Source organism: Vanessa tameamea, chromosome 9 (assembly GCF_037043105.1).
Source record: "Vanessa tameamea isolate UH-Manoa-2023 chromosome 9, ilVanTame1 primary haplotype, whole genome shotgun sequence".
Lineage (NCBI taxonomy): Eukaryota > Metazoa > Arthropoda > Insecta > Lepidoptera > Nymphalidae > Vanessa > Vanessa tameamea.
The window spans coordinates 9,464,057-9,486,380 of record NC_087317.1 but is presented as its reverse complement, the minus strand read 5'-3'; the positions used below and the strand labels follow the sequence as shown (position 1 = coordinate 9,486,380).

The following is a 22,324-nucleotide window of genomic DNA, read 5'->3' as shown; positions in this document are numbered from 1 at the left end:
CGTTTTAAGACGTATATTTGAATGAATTATATACGTTAAAGATATTTTTGTTACAAATTATTTACGAAAAAAGCTCGTCATTTTTCGGGAAGAATATAATTCCCCTCGCGTTCCCAACCAACATTGGCGTGAATGCGTCGAAATGTTATCGATAAATAAATAAGCTTATAATATTAACATTTATTGTTGATTTATTAGTTTATACTTCTCTAAACAAAAAAAATAAACTTTTCTTTCTGTCTTTCTTTCTAAAAATTTGAATAACTAACTCAAATTTATATATTTAAGCAATTTGTACTTATATTTTTAATGTTCAATAGTTAGTGCTGTTAAATTATCTCTTGCATTATACCTTATATTTATTAAATTCGGTATTTACATATTTTAAGTACTTTCTTCTGAATAAGTTAGTTAAATAATTTGAAGTTACGGTGTAAAACTTAAAATAAATATTACTTTTGTCATAACAGTATACATTTTAATGTTTTTATAAAATCAAACACATTCTTTAATTAAATCTTTGCATTTGCGATAAAAATGATAGCAGAAATCACTTGACAACGTTATCATTTTATCAGTATGTCAACTGTTGAGCTACTAGCGCCACAATCTAGCGCATACACGCGCAATAATCAGCGTACCGTAAACAATGGTATATTTCTATGTGTGTGTAGCTTGCTCGTTCGTTTGGTTGACAATCGCGATGTGATGTATCCTACATCATCGCATGCTGAGTTATATTTTCAACAAATCTTTTTAATTTTTATATTAGTTACAACATTTATTTCTAGATGTTTTCTTTCATTGTGGTCACGTTTCTCTGTTTTGATTTCTAAATATGTGTAATTTGCCGCCGAAGTTCCATTCAGTGTGTCGCCTTTGTTTATCATTCTGTGGCGATAATTGCAGTGATGTTAAACTTCCAATATTCGACCGTGATAAGGATAAATCACGACTTTCCGAGATGATAATGACATATTTGTCAATAATGGTAACTAATTTATGATCATATATTGCTTTATCGATGTAAACCATGTCTTTTTCTCGTGTGAAAGTTAAGCTTAAGCGTAAGAGATTGTGGATACTGATAAGCGCCATTAACTTTCTCGCGAGTGTTGGGTATTTTCGCATTGTGATATCATATTACGGCCCACGCGTTGAGTGCTCGAGCGTATGACTAATGTCGTTCGTGGAAATGATAGGCGAGGCGGGTGGAAGCACGCTGTATCAGCCGCGCGCTGATAACAAAGGAGCGCACTAGATCATCCCTACCGTAACCTCCTGCACCTTAATCGCCCGGTCATCTCGACAGATAAACCCGATATTTATTTACATGCATTCTCTAAACTTTCCCATAAAACGAAATCTTTAATCAAACAACTCTGCTATTTTAAGAATTAATATTATCTAAATATAGCACTGCAGTTAGTATGAGGGAGAACTCTATTCATCCTTAAATAATCTCAGTTGATTTATTCAGACTAAGAAGTTTATAGTTTTTTATTTGTTATCAGATTACCTACAGATGAATCATTATCTATGATTACACCACTATAAGGTCACTGGCCACATCATCTCTTAATGACAGAGTTATTATGAAGTGAATGTATTTGATGCTGTGAATAATATTTTAGGTATCACCGGAAGACATGCTGCCACAGGTGGTTTGTGGGAGTTGTGCACACAAGCTTGATGAGTTTCATACATTTAGAGAATTATCACATAAATCTGAGCTTCTGTTGGAACAATTTGTACAGTATGCCAATTCACTGACTGGTACAAAAGAGGTAGGTTTATTAAAAAAATATTTATTTTCATAAGTACAATATATAACATATTTTTTATACATAATTTACAATATCTACACTAATATATTACTTTCTATAATAACTTGTTAATATGAAAAACTTTAATTATAATATAAGATGAACAAAATTATTTATTAAGCCAAATCATCATTAATATTTATGTATCTAATTGGCTGGCTTCTCAAATTCTTTCTATAGAAAGCTTTTGCTAAATTCACTAAGAGACCACAGATCATTCCAATCCCAACTACAGTGGCTACACCAAGTATAGTCCAAAGTATGTGTTTTGGTTTTAAATCTTTAATAGAGAATCCTTTCTTTGTTGCAAATGTAGTATCAAATTGTGGACAGAAAGATACTGTTATGTTTGTGACGTACGCTCCAGTCAGTCTCATTGGAGCGGCACAGCTGAAATAAATAAATGATGATGTAAACTTTTTACCATATAAAACACAAGATAAACAAATTTTACCAAAAAAAAAGTCATATAAGTGCTCTTACTAGGGTATTTCACCAGGTTTAAATTTACTGCCTGCATCTTGTTTTGTGACAATATTGGCCAAATCACAGTTACATAGCCAACGGTTGCCAGTCATTCCGAGAACCTCTAATTTATCCCATGGAAGCAAATCCGTTGATAACTCACTTAGATTATTGTCATCTAGGTATACCTGTTGACAGATTAGATTGATATTTTAAATATAGACAAGACTTGTTATCAGTTAGATTATAGTATTGATAATGTATTATTTATATGTCAATGTTGTTTTTTAATGAATTTTATAACATGATAACAATATTTTTTTATATGTTATTAAGACTTATACATTATGATAATTAATGTCACTTGCTTAACAAAATGAAAATACGAAAAATAACATTACTATAGATTGTGCAATACACTGTTATCATAAGTATAATGTGTATAAAATGATTGATCAGCTGACCCAGTTATATTCTTGTCCACTCGGAAAATATAACTGGGCCGAACTAAAATGCAAACTTTTTGTTATTTGTATATAATCTAAATTTAAAAATCAGTTTATTTCTTACATAAAGAACTCTATTCCTTATAAGAAAGCTTTGAATTTTTACAAGTTGATAAGTCTTTTATGAGTGATCTAGTAATCAATAGTTGGTTGAATGAGTTTTTGTATAAGTAATAATATAATAAATTATGATTGTTTCTTTTTGCAAATTTTACATTATTAGAACTTATGCATTTTTTTAAAATAATATTAGCTGATTTTAATTGGCCCAAAGTAAAGAAACCTATATTAAAACTTATATATAAAAATAAATATGAATATTATATAACGGAGCTGTAATAAAAGAACTACCGCCAATATGTTCAAATAGCATTCGAAAATAATATGTATTTAAATTCTTTAAATTTATATATTTTTAAATAACCTAGAATAAAAAAACAATGACGACGCGTGGTTTAAAAACGTAACGAAAGGCTAAGGTAATAATTTTTTTTTTTTTCGTATTCTTATGTATGACGTTCGAAATGCAAATTATTTTGTGTGCTGATATTTCGTATAGTGTGTATTCGATTTTGTATTCGAATAGATGGCGATGAATGTTTTTAGATCGTGCTATTAAACTATTATTTATATATATTAATAATTATGCTAAGTAATTATATTTTAATATCTTATTATAATTGTAAGGTAAAACAACAACAACTTTTTGCCACATACAAACTTCCTTACAGGAAAAACTAGGTATGAGCTAGTTCCATGAAGGTTCAATAGGGTATAAAAGGGTCACATTATATAATTAAATAACTAAGTATTTAGATTTGATTTGTGTAAAGTGTTAAGTAACATATACTATGTTAACATTGTATAATTATATCGAGTTTTTGGTGAAAGGATTTATTTATGTCGGTATTTCCAAGGACAAGTTTACGTTTGAATTACTTCTGTTATACTCCTACGCGTACGTGCGCAATACATCGTCTATGGTGTACATCGATTAACAAGTACCATTTTTAACGTATTTTATCTATATACTGCTGAACGCTACCTCTTAATTATTTTTTTTAAAATTAATAACAAAATCCGTCGAGCCGTTTAATGTGCTAACGAACATTCAAACAGACAAACTTTTGTGTTTATAAAAGATTTCTGTTTATAAACAATAGATTTAAAAGATGGGAAGATAAACTCTGTAAATAAAACAATCTATTTATAAATGGACAAAGGGCAAAGGTCTCGTCTTAAAATGTACAAGACTGTTTTATCTTTCTGCGGAATGAGGTCGGTTATCATGATGTAAAGGTTTAGGTAAATTAAATTTAGAATTTATAATACTTAAAATACGTAGATTTTGTTATAAAATTTTAAATCACTAATTATTTAGTGTGAATATTATGTAGATTAACCGTGTGTTATTAAGTAACGAAGAAAAATAATTCTACGTTTCGAACGTTTGTCGAAAACTTTAATGATCATATCCAAATTAATGTTCCCCGTGATCTCACTCGTTGAGTTTTTGGATTTGATTTTCATACATTGAAAAATCTACTAAACCGATGTACATAAAAAGAATTTCAAAATATGTAGCGCGTTTTGATAGTATTACTATATTAGTATACTACGTATTATACTTAGTCAAGCAGGACGAAAGATTAAACCTAGAGATGAAACGGATAGCAGTTTGGCCGGATACCGGATATTCGGCCGACCATGTGGCCGGATAGCCGGGTATCCGGCCGCCGGATATCCGGCGAAACGTAGCCGATCGCCAATGGAACCCTTATTCTTTGTGGGCAGCTAATGCCAAACAATATCCAAATTTAACAAAGTTTGCCAAAATCTACGTTTCTGCACCTTGCAGCAAGGTGTATAGCGAAAGACTTTTTTCTGAAGCTGGCCTTATTTATGAAGAGAAACGCAACCGCCTCCTACCTCTCAATGCAGAGAAATTAGTATTTATTCACCATAATTTGCCCTCAGTGCAGTATGAGTACTAATTCATTCATTTTCTTTGTATTACATTAACTTACTATTGTGTGATTACAAATTTACAACTAAAACTATATATTTAAGTTAAGTGATACTAAGACTATCTAAGTGATTACTCAAAAATATGTTTCTTTTATCCAGTTTTTTTTTATTCGGCCGGATGTCTATCCGGTATTCGAATAGTAGCTATCCGGTATTCGGCCGGATAGTATTATGGCGGCCGGATAGGCCGGATACCGGATATTTACCGGATATCCGTTTCATCTCTAATTAAACCCCATGTCTAATACTTGTTATTGATATAGCGGGAGACGCTTTTTTTTGTTTTGTCCCGAAGAAACGGTTATAGCTATAGGTAACGCGGAAACTGACTAATAATCAAGCAAGGTTTACGTAAACACATAGATAACATTTTAGGGGTATTATTATTTTTAGAAAAGTTACCAAGATCTATAGAAACAAAGCGCAAAGAGAATCAGGGAAATAAGTGACGACTTTTAAAAAAAAAAAAGTATAGACTATAATGTTTTTCTTTTTAAAACTGTCAAGATCTAAAAGAAAGAATCGCGAATGGAGTCACGGGTATACAGATAATCTAAGCGTTGCAAAAAAGCTGCCAATGATTAGTACTACTTATTCTTTAATCTAAATGTAATAACACTAATGATCAAGTCACTAAAAAACTTAATTTATTTTTCATTAGTATCATCAATCAATATCATACATACATACATATGTATATATGGAGAAACCAGGTGTCTGTTGTTTCATATTTGAGACGTAAATAATATTTAATTTGAAGCTAGTTTTATTCGATCACGTGTAACGGTCTCAATACAGTTCGATGTTTCTAGCTTTGTTTTTTTTTTAATGTAATTAAAAACCAAATGAATTTCTATGTAAAGTTTGTATAATGATTCATTTTTATGGCAAATATTTAGTTACCAGCGTTTAATTCTGTACTACAAAGAACGAAAGGGTTGTTGTTTTATGATTTTTGAAGTCATTACAGGGAGTTTCATGATAAGATCAGCAGATGCGTGTTAAATGTCTGCAAAATTGTGAGTTGTAATTTTATTCCATTAAATTTTCCGAAAGTAATCTGTTTTTCAAAGAGTTATAGTAAAATTTTACCTCTTTTAAGGTCCACTTGTCCTTTACTCCTCTGAAGGCATTATGACTTATGTATTTTAGATTTTTATTATGACATAGGTGTAACACTCGCAGGCTTTTTAGTGGCATGAATGTACTCCTTTTCACTTCCTCCAGGTTATCGTTCTCGCCAACCTCCAATTCAACAAGACTTGTCAAACCTTAAAAGTAAAATCATCCGTTAATGTCATACTGGCTAAAACTTCTCTTTTAGAAGGCTTAGCACTTATTACTCAACGCTGCTCCAATGCGTGTTGGTTAACTCATGATGGTTTTCTTTACCGACAACTACGAGATACCTAAACTATAAACACAAATTAAGCACAAAGAAGTTAGAGCTTGCCAGGGTTTGAACGTGCATTTTCGGTTAAGATGCGCATTTGTCCCTAGAGTACTAATTAGCTATCTCGGCTCGAACTTAAATCTGTTCTCACTATTATCTTTAACAAATTCCTCTGCTTTGACTTAAATTTTAGTGAAATAATTTCTATAATAATATATATTTATTTGTTTTGATAAATGCTGGTAACTGTAATCTCTGCTCTGTGTAATCAAACGCATGATAAAAAACCTGTTGTCAATAAATGTCACGCCCACATAATTTTGTTTAGTTTTTTTATTGGCATTATATATATTTTTTGGCATTACATTCACACATCGCTGCCGATTTTACAGTTCATAATTAATAAATCAATTTAACACAACAAAAAAAATAATGCTATTTTTATTTACTAGTTTTTTGATGTGTGGGTTTAAAAAAGACAGCAGTCTTTTGGTTCTGCCAGTCAAATTAACGATTGTTGGATCGTGTAGAAATTGTCCAGCTGTATGTAATATATTATATAATTGTATACAGAATTTCATGTTCGGCATGCTCTTTTTGGCAGAATCTACGTTAAAGATCGGCGATAGCTTTTTGCTATCAATGTAAATGTCTATTCGAATAAAAACTAGTTTGATTGTTGAGCCTGTCGTTATTTAATTGTAGTATCTGTCGTAATTTAAATTATATTCTATTAATTCTATTAATTGGTGTTTCAAAGTAGGACAAATGCATGCCCGTCTGGTTATTATAATATAAATTCACCAACTATTCTACCACAGAACAATGCTTTATATTTGCTATGTATATAAAGCTATCTGTGTTCTAACTTAAAGAGAAAGTCTAAGCTACTAAGGAACCGAAGTGTTAGTGTGAGTTGTTAAATAAGGAAAATGTTACTAAAAATCTTGTGCCCTTGAACGAGGGTCTCTCTTTCATCATATGGTATTATGATTGCGAGACATTTTTTTTTATCATAAAAATAAGTTAAAGCATTGTGATTGTTATTTTACACGGATAAAAGAGGACTACTATACCGACTCGAGTTCGGCATGTGCAATATTTTCCACATTACACGTAAAGATAGTTCGAGTTCATTGCATTAATATTATTAGTGCAGCTATGAAATATTACTTTTTACAGTAACCGGTTATCATTTGATCCCCGGAACTATACAAGGACAGTTAGTAACGGCTGATATTATATATACCTTCTATATAATATAATATTTATATATATATTTTCAGGTTTTAATAAGAATCATCTGGTTATCGTGTTCTCTGAGACAAGGGCATATGATCGTAATATAGTAAGCAGGCTCTCGAGTTTGTCACGCGGTCACTCCTTTTGCGTGATTCTTTTCTAAATTTCCTTATTAAGAAAATTTAGAAAAAAAGCTGTAGTAACATAGAGATTTCTCAGACTTTGTCATCAATGTCACCATTGAAATACATGCAGTATATTTTGCGACATTATTTTTGTGCAAACAACACCACCATTGACAATCACAATCACCACAGTATGGTCCAAAAGCGAGGGTTTGTTATACTTTTTTAGTTAAATAATATATGCCATAATTTTAGTGCATATATCTTATGTCTATGTCTTGGTGGTGAAATCCACAAAGACAATTCCTGCAGCGACACAGATATAATTAATTCAAATATATATCTCGCAAGAGAGGAATAAAGTATGGACATTTATTTCTTTGCCATTTTGTCTAGTAACAACACATTTTTGTTTTACTACTGCGCAAAAGCCTTATCTCCTTTTAAGGAAAAGTCTTTGAGTTTATTCTATAACGCTACTCCGATGTTTCTAGGTGAATATACATTTAGCAAATTTCATTCAACACTTGCATGATACATCACGATGGACTTCACCACCGAGCGCGAGATTAAATTATAAACGTAAATAACACGCTTGATTAGTTTGAACTCGCAATCATCGGTTAAGATTCACGCGTCTCAACTCGCTTCCGTTTGTCTATGGTCATTAAAGGTTGTCCCGTACTTATATGCTTAATTCTAATTTGATTGTAATATTTTATTTAATATATTGTTGTTGTTCGTCCGTCTAATGCTAAAGTAATGGTGCGTCGAAGGTTTTTTTTTTTTTGTTTTATATTTATTTATATTTTCCTAGATCAGGCGCTCCTTGCGTTTAATGCTTAATGCATCTCATAATGTTATAGTATAGTATATTTATAGATTAAATGAGCGTTGCGTATACTTTCATTGTCGTCACTCGTCGATAATTTAATTTCATTTCATTTTAATTTACATGCAAATGACAGAATCCTTATTCTCTTACGTAAGACATTTTAGATCGAATATAAAGTCGTGTGTTAAAAATATGATAACTGTATTATAACTGAAAAGATTTAAAATCGAACTTTACTTTATTTCAATTTCAGTAATACAATCAGCTCTTGCAAAGTACTTGAAAATGTTATTTTAAATAATTCGGTTATATTAAAGGGGAAGCTCTTTGTCTCTCTGATTTGCGACTAGCTTTTATGGCGACAGATAAAAAACCTGGCTCGTGACATTAAAAAGTTATTGGGTATTTTTGTCGAAAATGTTATAGTAGCAGCCCGGAGTCTAGACTCTATTATTCCTAGGAAAACGTGTTAATACTCTACCGGAAACTCGGATCAGATTTGCGTCCATCGAGAGAGTGAGGGAATAGAAAAGCAACAACAACTGCCGAAGCCGAAATCGGTCAGCAGCACATCGATACAGAAGAGTTTTCTACCAATTAAAATATATTTGTAGGGTGTATAAACATTCTACTGTGATTTTAAACATTTTGATATCATCAATAACGTAATTGTTAGTATCGACTTTCGCTGAGAAAATAGAAAGCTTTCGTCATTCTCATGAAATTTATAATATATGTAGCTTATGTAATGTGTATCAAACTTCTTGAACAACATATTCTCTAGTCACGTCGTTCTGTTATCGCATACTAGAGAACTATGCTTTTTAGTACTTTCACCGGCATCGATGTTATAAAACGTAAATAGAATACGTATATTTAACGTTTGCTAATTAAGTTTAATCAGAATAACGGAAAGTGATTACGCGTATATATGTTTTGGTAATCGAAGTTTTCTTAACGAATATTTTAATAAACTTTGTAAATAGCAAACTGTTTCGGTCTCATGATTAATAAAATGGATTATTATTCATTATATTGAATAATTCTCGGATGTTAATAGTACTTTGTTCATGTTACCTATAAAGCTGTCATCATTGAGCTCCACTATTGGGTTGTTGTTAAAAGTCAGGTACTGTAGAGTACTCCCGACGAGGCTCAGGCTCTCTGGCACGGTTACAAATTGATTCCCAGAGAGATCTATCTGTTTCAAATTGACTAATCCTCTAAAGGCGTCGAGGGGAATGTTGTCTATGTCCGTTTTAGCCAAGTCGAGAACCTGCAAGATATTGTTGTTAGGTACACACTGCTAATAAAATAGTTTAAGCTTGCGTTTCAATATACATTTTCTAATATTAAAAACGAAGAATTATTATTATTTTATTTATTATTTTATAGCAGAAGTTGTTACCTCTAATTTCGTAGCGCTCGAGATAGCGAGTAGCGTAACATGGTCAAGTAATTCAATAGGGTTGTTGTTCAGATAAAGTCGTGTTAAGTTTGGCGTGTACTGGAATAAATATTTGTCTAAGGAATGTATTTCATTATAACCCAAACTCAATGTTTCAAGAGCAATTTGACTGTAGACTCCTTCATTATATGGTCCTTGAAAAATTTCGCTTCTCAGCACATCACCTAAAAAAGCGTAAGTTTAAATACGTACATATAATCTCTCGCAAACAGACCAATTACATTATTCCTGTCGCAGCTTAAAATCTGACATGTGCCCTTACGCATAACCAACAGTAAAGAGATACTCTTGAATGCGTTGTTTTTTTTAAGTCAGAATAACTTTATCGCCGTTTCAATTTTGGCGCGTAAAGTCATTAATCGAGCGGTTCGATCTTTATCAATTCCACGACATATGTACATATGTTTATCTGTACTATAATTTACAATTTTATAATCGTTGTATTCCTTGATTGAATAAAAATATCTTATTTTAAATAATATGAAGTATCAATGTTAATTTAAAATAACGAGTATTATAGTTAGTATATAAAGTCCGGCAATTTAATTAAAGAAAAAAAAAAGGAATTTGTAAATATGAGTATTTATGTAGATCAATTTAACATCACAAACACTAATTCAATACAATTCATACTTCATTACATACACTCATATAAAATGATATATTTTACAGTCATTAGTGACTAAGGAGTTTTAGTAATTGCAAAGAGGTTATATATAAGTAATTTCTATTCGTAGAATCTTATCAACTTATCTATCACAAAACAAAGTTACCTGATAGACGGTTATTGCTCAGATCCAAGTATACCAAGCGGTGTATGTTTTTGAAAGCGTCGTCCTCAATTTCCCTGATACGATTCGATTTGAAACTAATTGCTATTTTGTTTCCCGGCACCCTATCCAGTTCTGTGATGTTGGTTATGCTGTTGTTGAAAAATGTTATTAACACGTGTCCATCTGAAAAAAATACGCAATAAATCTTTGCAACACAATAATTGTAAAATCGTAATACATTATTCACCAAGAGGTTTTCAGAGATACGAATAAATCATAACACTTAAGTAATTTAGATTGATGTTTCAATAGGTGTGGTTTTTAGTATCGATTATTATTATTAAAGATAATATTGTATAGTCGATATAGACACAGATTTTTATTTAGGAATTTCTTACATTATAATATATTTATACATATATGAGTCTGTATGTATTATAATGGTTTATATACTACAATGTTATGTAGAATAAATAAAATTAATTATAACTTTAATTTTGTAAATCAATTGATAAGTATTAGGCGTAGTATATACTGCAGTATCGTGTTGTAGAATCAATGCGCTCGTCAACCTACATAATGAACTATTATAACAACATATTAACATTTTTACGTAACTGCGTTACCTCTGTCAGCGACTTTATTTATTTCCTCCGGCCAAGAGGGAATTCTATCGATATTGCGCCTCGAACAGTTTAACGTGAGATTGTTGACATCTTGACTGAAAATATCACAAGGGCCGTTTTTAACATCGTCCTCAGCTCGACTCGCGGAAAGTAGGGCACACAATAACACAAACACCTAGAACAGAGACACCATAACTTATATAAGCATGGGATTAGCCGGCGCCGCTCGGATATGACCCGAAATGCACTTTAGTACTACTCACTCCACGTAGAAAGTACATCTTCCTCGAAACTAGAAAGGACACTGCTCGAACACCTTCCGATAAAGATGCCTTATCTTATCAGCCTCTCGGCAAGCGATATCACCAAGTGTCATGAAATGATCGAGCTCCTCATTGGTTAATGTTTGTTTCTATTATCTCTGTAAATATCGAGCAGCCTTTGTTTTAACATTTCTATTTTATTTATAGGATATCCTGCACATAACGGCGGACAAATTAGAAGAAATAATAAGACCACTGAACGATAGTGAGTATGATGATGTTAGTAAACACAAATATTCCGAAATCGGTTCCCCTGACTCTACGGAGGAAATGAAAAACTTGGAGAGCCGGCAGGCGGCGGTGACACTGCTTCAAATAAAAAACTACGATCCGACTAAATACGCTATCAAGACTGAGGAAAGTCCTCACATAATGTTCAACAGCGGACCGAGTTTACCGCCTTCCGATAGAGCGAGAGAGGTTATGCATTGTAATGCCGTCATCGATATTATAAGCAAGGCTGTTACGGTCGCGCAGCGAGAAAACGAAGAATCTCAGAATTTCCCGCCTAACTATACGAGCGTCATTGACAGGACGCATGCGCCCAGTGCCAGCGAAGTTACCTATGCGCAGGAGTACTCCGAGGAGCAGTATAGCACGTACAACCCTCCGCAAAGCGCTACCAGTCCAGGTAGCAACGATGACCATGACCATAAAGAAATGGACCTCTCACTATACGGTTCAGTCAAGAACGAATCTGTTGAACCGAGCGAACACGCAGAACGTGACGTCACAGGGTCGTACCTTCAAAGGTCGTTAACGAGCAATAAAACATCTAGCTTCGCAGATGAGTACAAACAACACATATTTGGACGAACATGCAACAAAACAAAACAGTCACAAGAGAACTCAGTATATGAGGAATGCAGTCAAAGCAGTAGTGGTTCAGATCCAGACAGATTACAGATGGACATATCTGAGGTGTCGCAGGTGAGCAGAATACTTTAATATCTTTCAAAAGTATCACAGGCTATAAGTAAAAGCACTTAAAATAATTGTCTTAAAATGCCAAGGCTTGTCTATCCGCCTCTATTATTTTGGGTATTTAGATTAAATAATTCTTCCGGCTCATAAATATATTGCCAGTGACGTTAATTTGAAATCTTTTGTGTAAAAACACGCCGTGACATATGTACGTATACTTATAACTACAATGTTAACGTAATAAACAAACAACATCACAAATATTGTATATCATGTCTGACGAAGTGCTAAGCATATTATCATTAGAATAAATATTTTGCTGTTCAGTTAACTAGTGAAAATCTTCAACAGTCATTTTATCGGAATGGAAGTTATTCCACTAGAAGCTTCCGTTATATAATCTCCTGGACGGTTATATAATCAAAGGAGTTAAGATAAACAAACTTTAGATTTTCATATTAAAATCTCTCTTCTAGATCTTAACTCTCATGTAATTCGTAGTCTTTTTCATACAATTCGTTCATTCCTTCCAGCAAAAAGACTTACTCTATAGATTAGGCTATTTCTTGAAAAAAAATCATCAAAATTGGTTCAGCTCTGTAGACATGAAAATTTAACAGCCAATAGCATTACTATATTATAATTAAAGTTAGGATACACTCTGCATCCTGTACAATACTTAAATAGTTAACTTCAAAAATAAAAAAAAAATGTGTTATACCTTTACGTCAGTTAATGGCGTCAAACGCAATAATATATTGTGTATATTATAGTGAAATCTTATGACATCCTAGTATTTATATACTACGATGTCATAAGATAATTATCAAAGTATCTTCGTCATGTATAAAAAGCTTTATGAACATAACTATAGCCCATTTCAATCAAGGGTCATGACAAATGAACAACAATTTTGATGATAAATTGATGTGATATAGTTAGTCGAATCTATAATAAGTAGTCTATGGTAGTCAATATGGATTCGAGAAAAAGTGGCGTTTTAAATGTCTGCTAAGTTGTTATGAAACTTCGGTAACATACGTAAGTAGTTAAGAGTTATGTGGTAAATAAAGATCAATCAATGTTTGTAGTGCATATTATAGCAGAATTATTAATAAATTTCACAAATCACAGGTACAATGATAGATAAAGAGTTCAGTAGAAATAAATATTGAGGCTATCTACTCGTATCTTCGTCACTATGAATGACATAGGGGCGTAATAATTACCATTCAGTATACTAACAAGTAGTTCAATCATACTTCGCGTAAACCCCGTAAGCGAGAAGTTCTCGACTATATAACAAAGATGTAAATATAAACCAGATACAAAAATACAATAAAAAAATATCTAGACCGAATTTTGGGCAAGACTTCCAATCTGAAAGACTAGGTAACTACGCAAGAAGCAGAAATATGTGTGTACAATCTAAGTTCACATACTTTCAGACAGGACGGTAATTTCTCATAGAGATTTAGTCGGTTCACCAACAGTTTCACGATTTGTCTAAAGTGATGTTGAGGAAATTTTGTCCCAAAAACTACAATGACTTTGCTAGCCGAACTCAGGAATCGAACGTAGGATCTGGGGATTTGCTATACTAATATTACAAATGCAAAAGTAATTCTGAAGGTCTGTCTGTCTTTTGATGTAATTTGGTGTAAAGCAAGCTTGAACTCCAAGGAAGAAAGAAACTTCTTAACTCGATAACAACTGACGACCAGCCCATAAAACGCGAGCGAAGCCGTTAGCTTCAGCTTGTTATTTATATTGTTATCTATCATTTATATATACATATTTGTTGGTAAAGGAACAATGAAATCCACAAATTTATAAAAAATCTAGTTTAACAGAAATACCTGCGGAGTAAAAATGTTAAAAATATATTTTTATTTAATAATACTTCAGGAAATACTTTTTGTTATACTCGTTCAAAGGAAATGCATTTTTTGTGTCATTCGATCGAATAGATAGATACACCGGTTTTGTATGATTTTATTATTGAAGTTTACTGAAGCGTTTTTATCTTTTTATTTCAGCGTAGTTAATATTTCAGAGTAAATGGTACTATAAAAAATCCTGTAAAAATAATTTAAACTTTATATATATTTAGACATAAAATGAACATTAATATCTGAATTAATATTATTTGCTAAGTATATGTTTATGTTACACAAATATGCTTAATTGTATATCAAGAACATATACTCTATTCCAGCCACAACAAATAACTAAACGAAATAAACTACATTCGACATCGATTTGGAGCTATTATATACATATTTAGATATTCATAATGTATTTTAGAAAAAATGGCGTTTGGTAAGATCACGGAGCTGTTGTCAGAACTTCGTAATTAAGATTAAAGTTTATTTAAGTATTTTAATGGATAAATGTTGTATTATTAATAAAGTAATAGTCGAGAACTGTTAGTGGCGCACAATATAGCTGTACTATTAGGCAATATTATGGAATACTTATACCTAAAGTTTGTTTATATTAATTCCTTCTTCGATTGGAATAGACTATAGATATATAGTGAAAATATACATAATAGTTAGACTTTATCTATTATATGAACGGAAAAATCCAATAAAAGTTATTGGTGTTTCCTATCGGCAAATTCTCAGTAGAAGCCTGGAGTGCACATATGTATAGCCGTTGATCCTGTGCCCAAACTCTTTCCCATGTAATAATGCGAGGGAATTCAGAGCGCACTTGTGCATTTTAATTCATAGTATGTCACGCAGTAGGCTAGTTTATTCGAGAATAGTTACTGTGGTAGCAATTGTCTATGTTTGGTAGATTGGTAATTGGAAATTTTGCGTTTATCTTTATTATAAATGGGGTTAAAAGGGATAGGGAGGTTAGATATAAAAAAATCCATCCTGCTATAAATATTACTAGTCATAGTTATTTGTATTAAGTACTACTGGATATATTACAAATTGAATAACTTATAAATTTATTGAACACTGGTTGTCGTCCGCGGATTTGCTTTCGTTTTAGGGGTTAGTCGTGAGGTGAACTTGAAAAATTATGTAGAAGTTTATGTCCTTCCTTGGAGTTCAAGCTTGTTTGATATCAAATTAGGTTTGATCGTGAAAGAGCAACAGATAGACAGACAGACATAGTTACTTTCGAATTTACAATAATAAATATAGTATAATTAGTGCTTTGTTCTTTATAAGAACATTAAATACAATGTAGTAGAAGTACGTAAATATTAAAATATATTTTCCTATTTTCAAGGACGACCCCGAAGAAACCCAGTCGGTGCCATCAGCCCAGTCCTCTCCGAAACCGCCGCACGAAAACGAAGGTGACAAGGATTCTTTATGGCAGGCCCTCCATAGACAAAACGGTGAGTTTGAGTTTGAAACACATCACTAAAATATCTTTGATAAATTTATATTCACGCACGTAAAAGGTACATAGTAGATATAAAACGTTTTAACTAAAGCTATAAATGGATTCCAAGATGACTATTATACCAGTTTAGAGATATAGAACACAGCAGACATGCTCATGGACGTTATTAAAATAGTGTTCTTATGTTGAAACTCCTATACATATTGTATGCCAATATTATTATCATAGTATGCTTCGACAAAGAACATAATTTATAATAGTTTCTTACTGAAGAAATATGTTAATATGGAGTTATATCTGTGGTAAAGAAATCAAGATAATAACTGTTACTTCTGTATGTACAGAAAAATATTGATGATTTTATGAGAAAATGTGATACTTATAACATGGAGGAACAAACATAAAATTTTACTACACAGAGTCAGGAACTTTTTTGTGGGGAAATTTATACCGTAAAGCGCTTTGGGCGCTTTGCCTGCCTTTGCCATTTAAAAAAAGTAAAAGAATGCTTGTTTGTAAATGGTTATTTATACAATTAACCGCAAAAAAAACCGCTGAGTTTCTTTCGTCGGTTCTTCTCAGGTCAGGGTATTTTCTGTTCCGAATCGGTGGTAGTGTTTAATTTGACATTCAATAAGTAAGTTTAAGGCTTCTATAGTGTATAAATGAATTTAAATTGATGTACTTTAAGTTGTATCTTTACGTTTAGATAATTGAGAATCTAAATAATCTACTACAAGAGTCTCTAAAATTTTTGTTAACACCAGGCACCAACACCGCCACTGACTTTGCTGCGTGTGTTAAAGGTCGTGGCGGAGAAGCGACGCAGCTTCTGAGGCGGTTGATCAACAGCAAACACCTGGGTATGACCGTGTCACCGCTGCGAGGCACGACGTCACCTCTCCCTGCGCCGATGCTGCCTAACGGTGCCGTTTCACCGGTTAGTATTAAAGATACTCATTCTGCATGTAGTGAGTTATTTCTCATAGTTTATAGTTTCGACGACAATATGTATCGTTTGATCTGATAAATACTTAAAATAAACTAGCTTCGTTATTGTAGTAAGCACTATTTTCCTTAAAGTCTTGAGTACTAATAATCGTGCATACGACTCTCGTCAAAAGTGCATTATCCTCTTCATAATGTTAATACGTCAGAATTTACCTTGTTTATTATTCATTGTTGTCGAAACGTGACTTCATGAACGACATCATCTACCTGTCGTGTACATTTCCGGAAAACATAATATATTATATTTCCGGAAACATGTTGATGCGTATGTCGATTTATTTCTCTGGTTTTATTATATTCTATGTAAAACTTAAGACACCCTACGTACTTTAAATTATTGTTAGCTATGCTTACCTTTTGATATGGTGGGTTCTTTTTTGGATACATTGACATTCATATCTATTAAGACTAAACGGAACACGAAACAATCTGTATATTATGTTTTGAAGTAGATATACTGAAATCGTCTATCTCTTTCGCAAACGACACGAAGCGATTACATATATTCGCATTCCATCAAATTGGAATGCTATGGTGAATTATATGTATTATAAAGTTAGCTAAACTAATGTTAGCGACTCTCGAGTAAAGGTTCGATTTTTGAATATAAAAATGAGCTATCATCCCAACTATGACCTATCATCGCTCGTCACATTATTGCAGAACGGCGAGTGGTCGAACTCGGGCCGCGGGGCGGCGGGCGGCCCGGGCGGCACGGCGCGCAGGAAGCAGAGCTGTCCGGCGCGCGCGCAGCCCCTGCAGGAGGCATCCAACGTCTGGCCCATCACGCACGATAATGTGAGTAATGGATCGAAATATCCCTTCCCAAACGGTGAAGAAATAACAATTTTGTAGTAACAAGAACATTTTCGTTTTTTTTTTTAATTCCACCTCTGGATGTTCTACACAGCAGGAGGTAAACGAGAGTGTGACGGGTGGAGGCGCGACGGGCGCGCCGGGAGCGGCGGGCGCGGGGGCAGCGGGGCGGGGGGCGCCGCGCGTCGAGCTGTCGTGCAGCAACTGCGGCACGCACACCACCACCATCTGGAGGCGCGACGCGCGCGGGGAGATGGTGTGCAACGCGTGCGGCCTCTACTACAAGCTGCACGGCGTGCCGCGACCCACCGCCATGCGCCGCGACACCATACACACGCGCCGCCGGCGACCGCGCCACGACGCCAAGCACCCCAGAAACAGTACGTGTCGATCGGTCGACTTCGGGGCTCCGGTCGCTCGTCGGACTCACTCCTAGCTAACGGTCGTCATTGTTCGCAGAGTCGCGTCGCAGCGGTAGTGGCGGCAGTGAGGGCGCCGGCGCGGGTGGCGGCACGGAGGCGGTGGCGGAGGGCGGCGCGCGCGGCGGGGAGGGCGCGGAGGAGGCCGTGCTGGCGGCGCTGCGGCGCCAGCTGCAGCCGCACCTGCTGGCCGCGCTGCACGCGCACTCGCCGCGCTCGCACACGCAGACGCACACGCACCGCTCGCAGGTATGCCCTAAACTTGTGGACTTGCTCTCCTGAGTTAGTTTGGTATTGTTTGGCCTGCACGGCCTTTACTAAGATTTCACCATTTAATCATTGGCACCCTATTATCGTATATTTCAGGTGGGACGAAGTATTTCCGAGTACGACGAAGCGCCACTCAATCTGGTGGCGAGTCACGTGGCCGCGGAGGAAACGCACTGACTGCCCTGTGATACGCTCACTACTACGAGTATTTCGTAACTTTGCCAGTAATGCAGAACTGTCTGCGCCCCCTCCTAGCCTCGTATGCGACCATTATAAGTACTATGGGCACTGCCTGAGCTCAACATGTTCTAATTTTAAACCGCGTTTATAAAAACGGCCAGTTACAAACCATAGACAATTTCGAAATGCGCCAAAGCTATGACTGTCAAAAGATTTGAGATTAATGTTTACTCATTTTAAATAATCGTTAAACAGTCACAAATAATAAAAGATCTTTTAATATAATAAGTATATCCAAGAATTTCGACTAGTTATCTCAAGGTAAAAGCCTCTCTATTGTTAAATTGCAATTGTATTTTCGTAACATTACGAAAAAAATCGCAAACGTTAATGGAATCTAAATTTGAACTATAAAATATTTTCACTTAAACAAAATAGAAATAGTTAATACTATAGATAAATATTACAATTTATAAATATTTTTCTACATTAATGTATATTTCAAATATATTTGTCTCTATAAGTATTAAAACAGTATAATTAATAGTTATATATCGTAATAGAGTACAATCAATTAAAGCACTCGTTTAAATTTAGGTTCCTCTTGATTACACTAATGGTATTTCCTCACAGATCTGATTTACAAAAAAATGTAGTTTAACAAAAGCATTAATTAAAGCAATATTTGCCGCGGTCAGAGGTAATTCATAGTGCCTATAGGATAGGTTTAATGGTACCAATGTTTATCAGATGTTCGAATATTTTCCCCTACATTGTGATATCGAAACAATTAATAATGTATGTTGTGGTACGAGAATCTAATATGTGAATATTTTATCGTATTCGTTTTGTCTTAATTCGTTTTCCTAACTCGGACGAGTGAGTTCGCTTTCGCGAATGTACTCCACTGTGACTCTAAATCGATTGCAAACGATCGTCGAGTTCGAAACCTTGCCTTAAATGCTCTCTTGATATTGATGAAATTATATTTACGGTTACCTATTGCAGGAAGCAAGTATTCATTTAGGATTAGGTCAGTATAAGGATATTGTAAATTTTTATTATTTACTTAGTTTTAATGATGATTCGTAAAATATATAGTTATTTATTTCCCATTTCGGTCAGTATTTAAATGTAAGTATTTTATTTTCGATTTAGACGAGTATTTTTTCGTTTATAATTCTAAGGTACGATAATAATTGAGTCTCACCATACAATAGTGTAAGCGAAATTGACGTAGATATTTTCAAAAGCTTAGGTTACATAGGTCGATAAACGAGCAATAATATTATGTAGTAATCTTCCCATGACACATATTTAACTATATATTATATATATACATATTATATACATAGGTAGCATCGCACATTTTTAATCTGCATGATGCCGTTATACTTAATATACTTTTTTGTATTAATTATAGAGTTTAGTTTTAGTTGTTGAGAAATTAAGGAACCAATATTGAATATTCCACTACGTTGAATGTTACGCGTTCTGGGTAAGCATTCAAAATAATACGCATTACCAAATCGTCGTGGCATTATCTTATTTTTTTAACGGAATCACCTCATTGTGGTCAGTGTTTTGTAAATAATTGTGTTGAAAGCGGAAGGCATTTACATTACTTGTAATTAACACGGGGCTGTTTAGTCGTCGCCGATCCTCTATCTTAACTCATTCGATCACCGTCCTTTACTTAACGTCTCTACTTAATTTAGCATTAATTTATTTATTGTATGAATCCCCACGGGCCAGTAAAATAAAAACAGTCTATGAGACATTGTGATATCTTTAGCTAGAGCTTGCTTACCTTTTATACGTTTTTATGCAAACGGTCGAACTACGTAACTTCTGTTGCAGCTAATATTTATATATTATCACGAACGCGTGAATATTATTGTATTTGAAAAGCTTTAAAAAATTGAGATTATTTATCCTTTGTAATTGGGATCACTTCGTAGATAATGATGCTGTTATATTTGTCAACGGCATCGCTTTCCCTTTTTCCCAATATAATGCAATTTACCTTGACAATAAAATGATTGACCTTATAGCGGATAATTTACCATATTCAAATAATCTCTAAATTACGCTCTCTATATTCCTGCTCTCTCTTAACGATATGAAAATGGCTATCGTTTAAAGGCGTTGTGAAACGAGTATTAAAAATGTTCGAAACTAATTTAAATATGTAACATTTGATATTATTTTTGTTTCGTTTAGGATATATTAATTTCGTTTAAATAATATCAATGGATTCAGTGAATGTTTATAATCGGCAAGTGGTTTGGTCGCGTCGCGTCGTATGCGTACGTTTTGCTTTCCCGCTAACATTGCTGCTCGCAGCAGTGATACAGTATTATTTTTGTTCATTATTACTCTGTACATTTTCTTAGTTGTAATACATTTTAAGTTTTATCTAGAACATATAGAACTTTGGTTTGACGATTGGTTGAATCTCTTACAAAATCACCTCATAGCAATATATATACTATTTATATACACACGATTAGTAATATTTTTCAAGATTGTATTCAATCGTAAATTCGAAGTCTTCGAAATTGAGATGCAGTTGCGTTATGTTAAAACTATTCGGTTATTTATGACTTAGATATAATTTACGGATTACGGTATTAAGATATGTGAACAATGTATATCGACTTACTAACAAACCGGTTGTGTTGTGTGCTTACGTCTAACAAGCATGTGTTTGTGATTTTGTTTCGACTCTCGTCTGTGCCGTACACGGTCAGAGTTCACGTTTATTTTGTTATAATGTAATTTATGCTGAAATATTGGCTTTTATATTTTTAAAAAATAATTCCACATTGTAAAAATATTACGATAATAAGACTGACGGTCAATCTCTAAAAATGTCTTCTGTATTATTTTATACGTAACATTAAAATCTTCTGCTCCACGGTGGAGACTGTATTATCGATAAAAGTATTCAAATCGATATGTGATATGTGTTAAGTGTGTGTGTTTCCGAAAAGCAATAACATTGTGATACGTAGAGATGAGCAACTGTATGCACTGAACTCAAGTTATTCCGCATAATGTAAAGTGGATATTGTCAATTAAAATTATAAACGTGCTGGACACTGAGCTCACAATTACTGGATGTACAAAACATACTTTACTTTTTTATTCATTATTTTCAATAGTCTAGTATTTGTGAGTTCATATCGAGTTTTCAACGATTCCATGTAAAAGAGTAGGGTTAATAAGATCTTCTGTGACACTTCGCTCTAAAATAAACTTGTTCTATACTATACGGTACACGTCTTCTTTTCGAATTGTATCAGTTTTATTACTGTATTTGTAAAATATCTACTTTCCAGTAAACTTAAAGGACCACGAATTTGTTGATTGTCTTTAAATTTGTTGATCGTGTCAAATAACGTACACTCATTTCAACGTAAGTTTCAGCATAAATTATCCGCAAGTGACGTTCTCGAGGCGTCGCTGGAATACTCATTGTGAAACATTAGTTATTGTTGTATAGATGATAAATAATGTGACTTACGCAGGGATGGATACTTAAATTATTAAATTTTAACTGATATATTGGCTATGTAGTGAGTAGAATATTTTTTTACAAATAAAATATAGCAGCTATACTTTTGGTTTTCTTTTTCCTCCTAAATAATCGCATACGTAATATAATCAATTATAGCTCCACAAACTTTTGCAAAGAGCATCTCGCAATAGGAACTCGG

General features: G+C 33.6%; 2 protein-coding genes across 4 annotated transcripts; one reads left to right on the top strand and one right to left on the bottom strand.

The window, feature by feature from the left end:
- Positions 1-589: 589 nt before the first annotated feature.
- Positions 590-22,223, top strand: LOC113394957 (uncharacterized). Of its 3 annotated transcripts, none has more exons than XM_026632454.2 (9): positions 590-991; positions 1,635-1,787; positions 11,758-12,540; positions 15,787-15,898; positions 16,713-16,846; positions 17,581-17,715; positions 17,828-18,113; positions 18,193-18,401; positions 18,519-22,223. In XM_026632454.2, exons 1-9 carry the CDS (start codon positions 839-841, stop codon positions 18,597-18,599), a joined length of 2,046 nt encoding a protein of 681 aa, XP_026488239.2. In that variant the 5' UTR covers positions 590-838; the 3' UTR covers positions 18,600-22,223. The 3 variants fall into 3 exon arrangements, with proteins under 3 accessions (XP_026488239.2, XP_026488238.2, XP_026488237.2); XM_026632453.2 differs by having other exon boundaries at positions 16,674-16,846; positions 17,831-18,113; XM_026632452.2 differs by having other exon boundaries at positions 16,674-16,846.
- Positions 1,793-11,801, bottom strand: LOC113394958 (chondroadherin-like). The gene is made up of 8 exons (XM_026632455.2): positions 11,551-11,801; positions 11,288-11,462; positions 10,662-10,844; positions 9,829-10,052; positions 9,498-9,696; positions 5,918-6,096; positions 2,310-2,479; positions 1,793-2,216 (listed from the first exon to the last, which is right to left on the bottom strand). Exons 1-8 carry the CDS (start codon positions 11,566-11,568, stop codon positions 1,943-1,945), a joined length of 1,422 nt encoding a protein of 473 aa, XP_026488240.2. The 5' UTR covers positions 11,569-11,801; the 3' UTR covers positions 1,793-1,942.
- Positions 22,224-22,324: the final 101 nt, after the last annotated feature.

What these genes read in the sequence shown, in the direction of transcription:
- LOC113394957 (XM_026632452.2), top strand. Translation starts at nt 839, where the DNA reads ATGTGTAATTTGCCGCCGAAGTTCCATTCAGTGTGTCGCCTTTGTTTA. An exon ending in CACTGACTGGTACAAAAGAG is followed by an intron (nt 1,788 to 11,757) that starts GTAGGTTTATTA and finishes TTTTATTTATAG; the next exon opens with GATATCCTGCACATAACGGC. An exon ending in CGCCAAGCACCCCAGAAACA is followed by an intron (nt 18,114 to 18,192) that starts GTACGTGTCGAT and finishes CATTGTTCGCAG; the next exon opens with AGTCGCGTCGCAGCGGTAGT.
- LOC113394958 (XM_026632455.2), bottom strand. An exon ending in ACAAGTGGACCTTAAAAGAG is followed by an intron (nt 2,480 to 5,917) that starts GTAAAATTTTAC and finishes ATCTGTCAACAG; the next exon opens with GTATACCTAGATGACAATAA. An exon ending in AAACCTGGTGAAATACCCTA is followed by an intron (nt 2,217 to 2,309) that starts GTAAGAGCACTT and finishes TATTTATTTCAG; the next exon opens with CTGTGCCGCTCCAATGAGAC.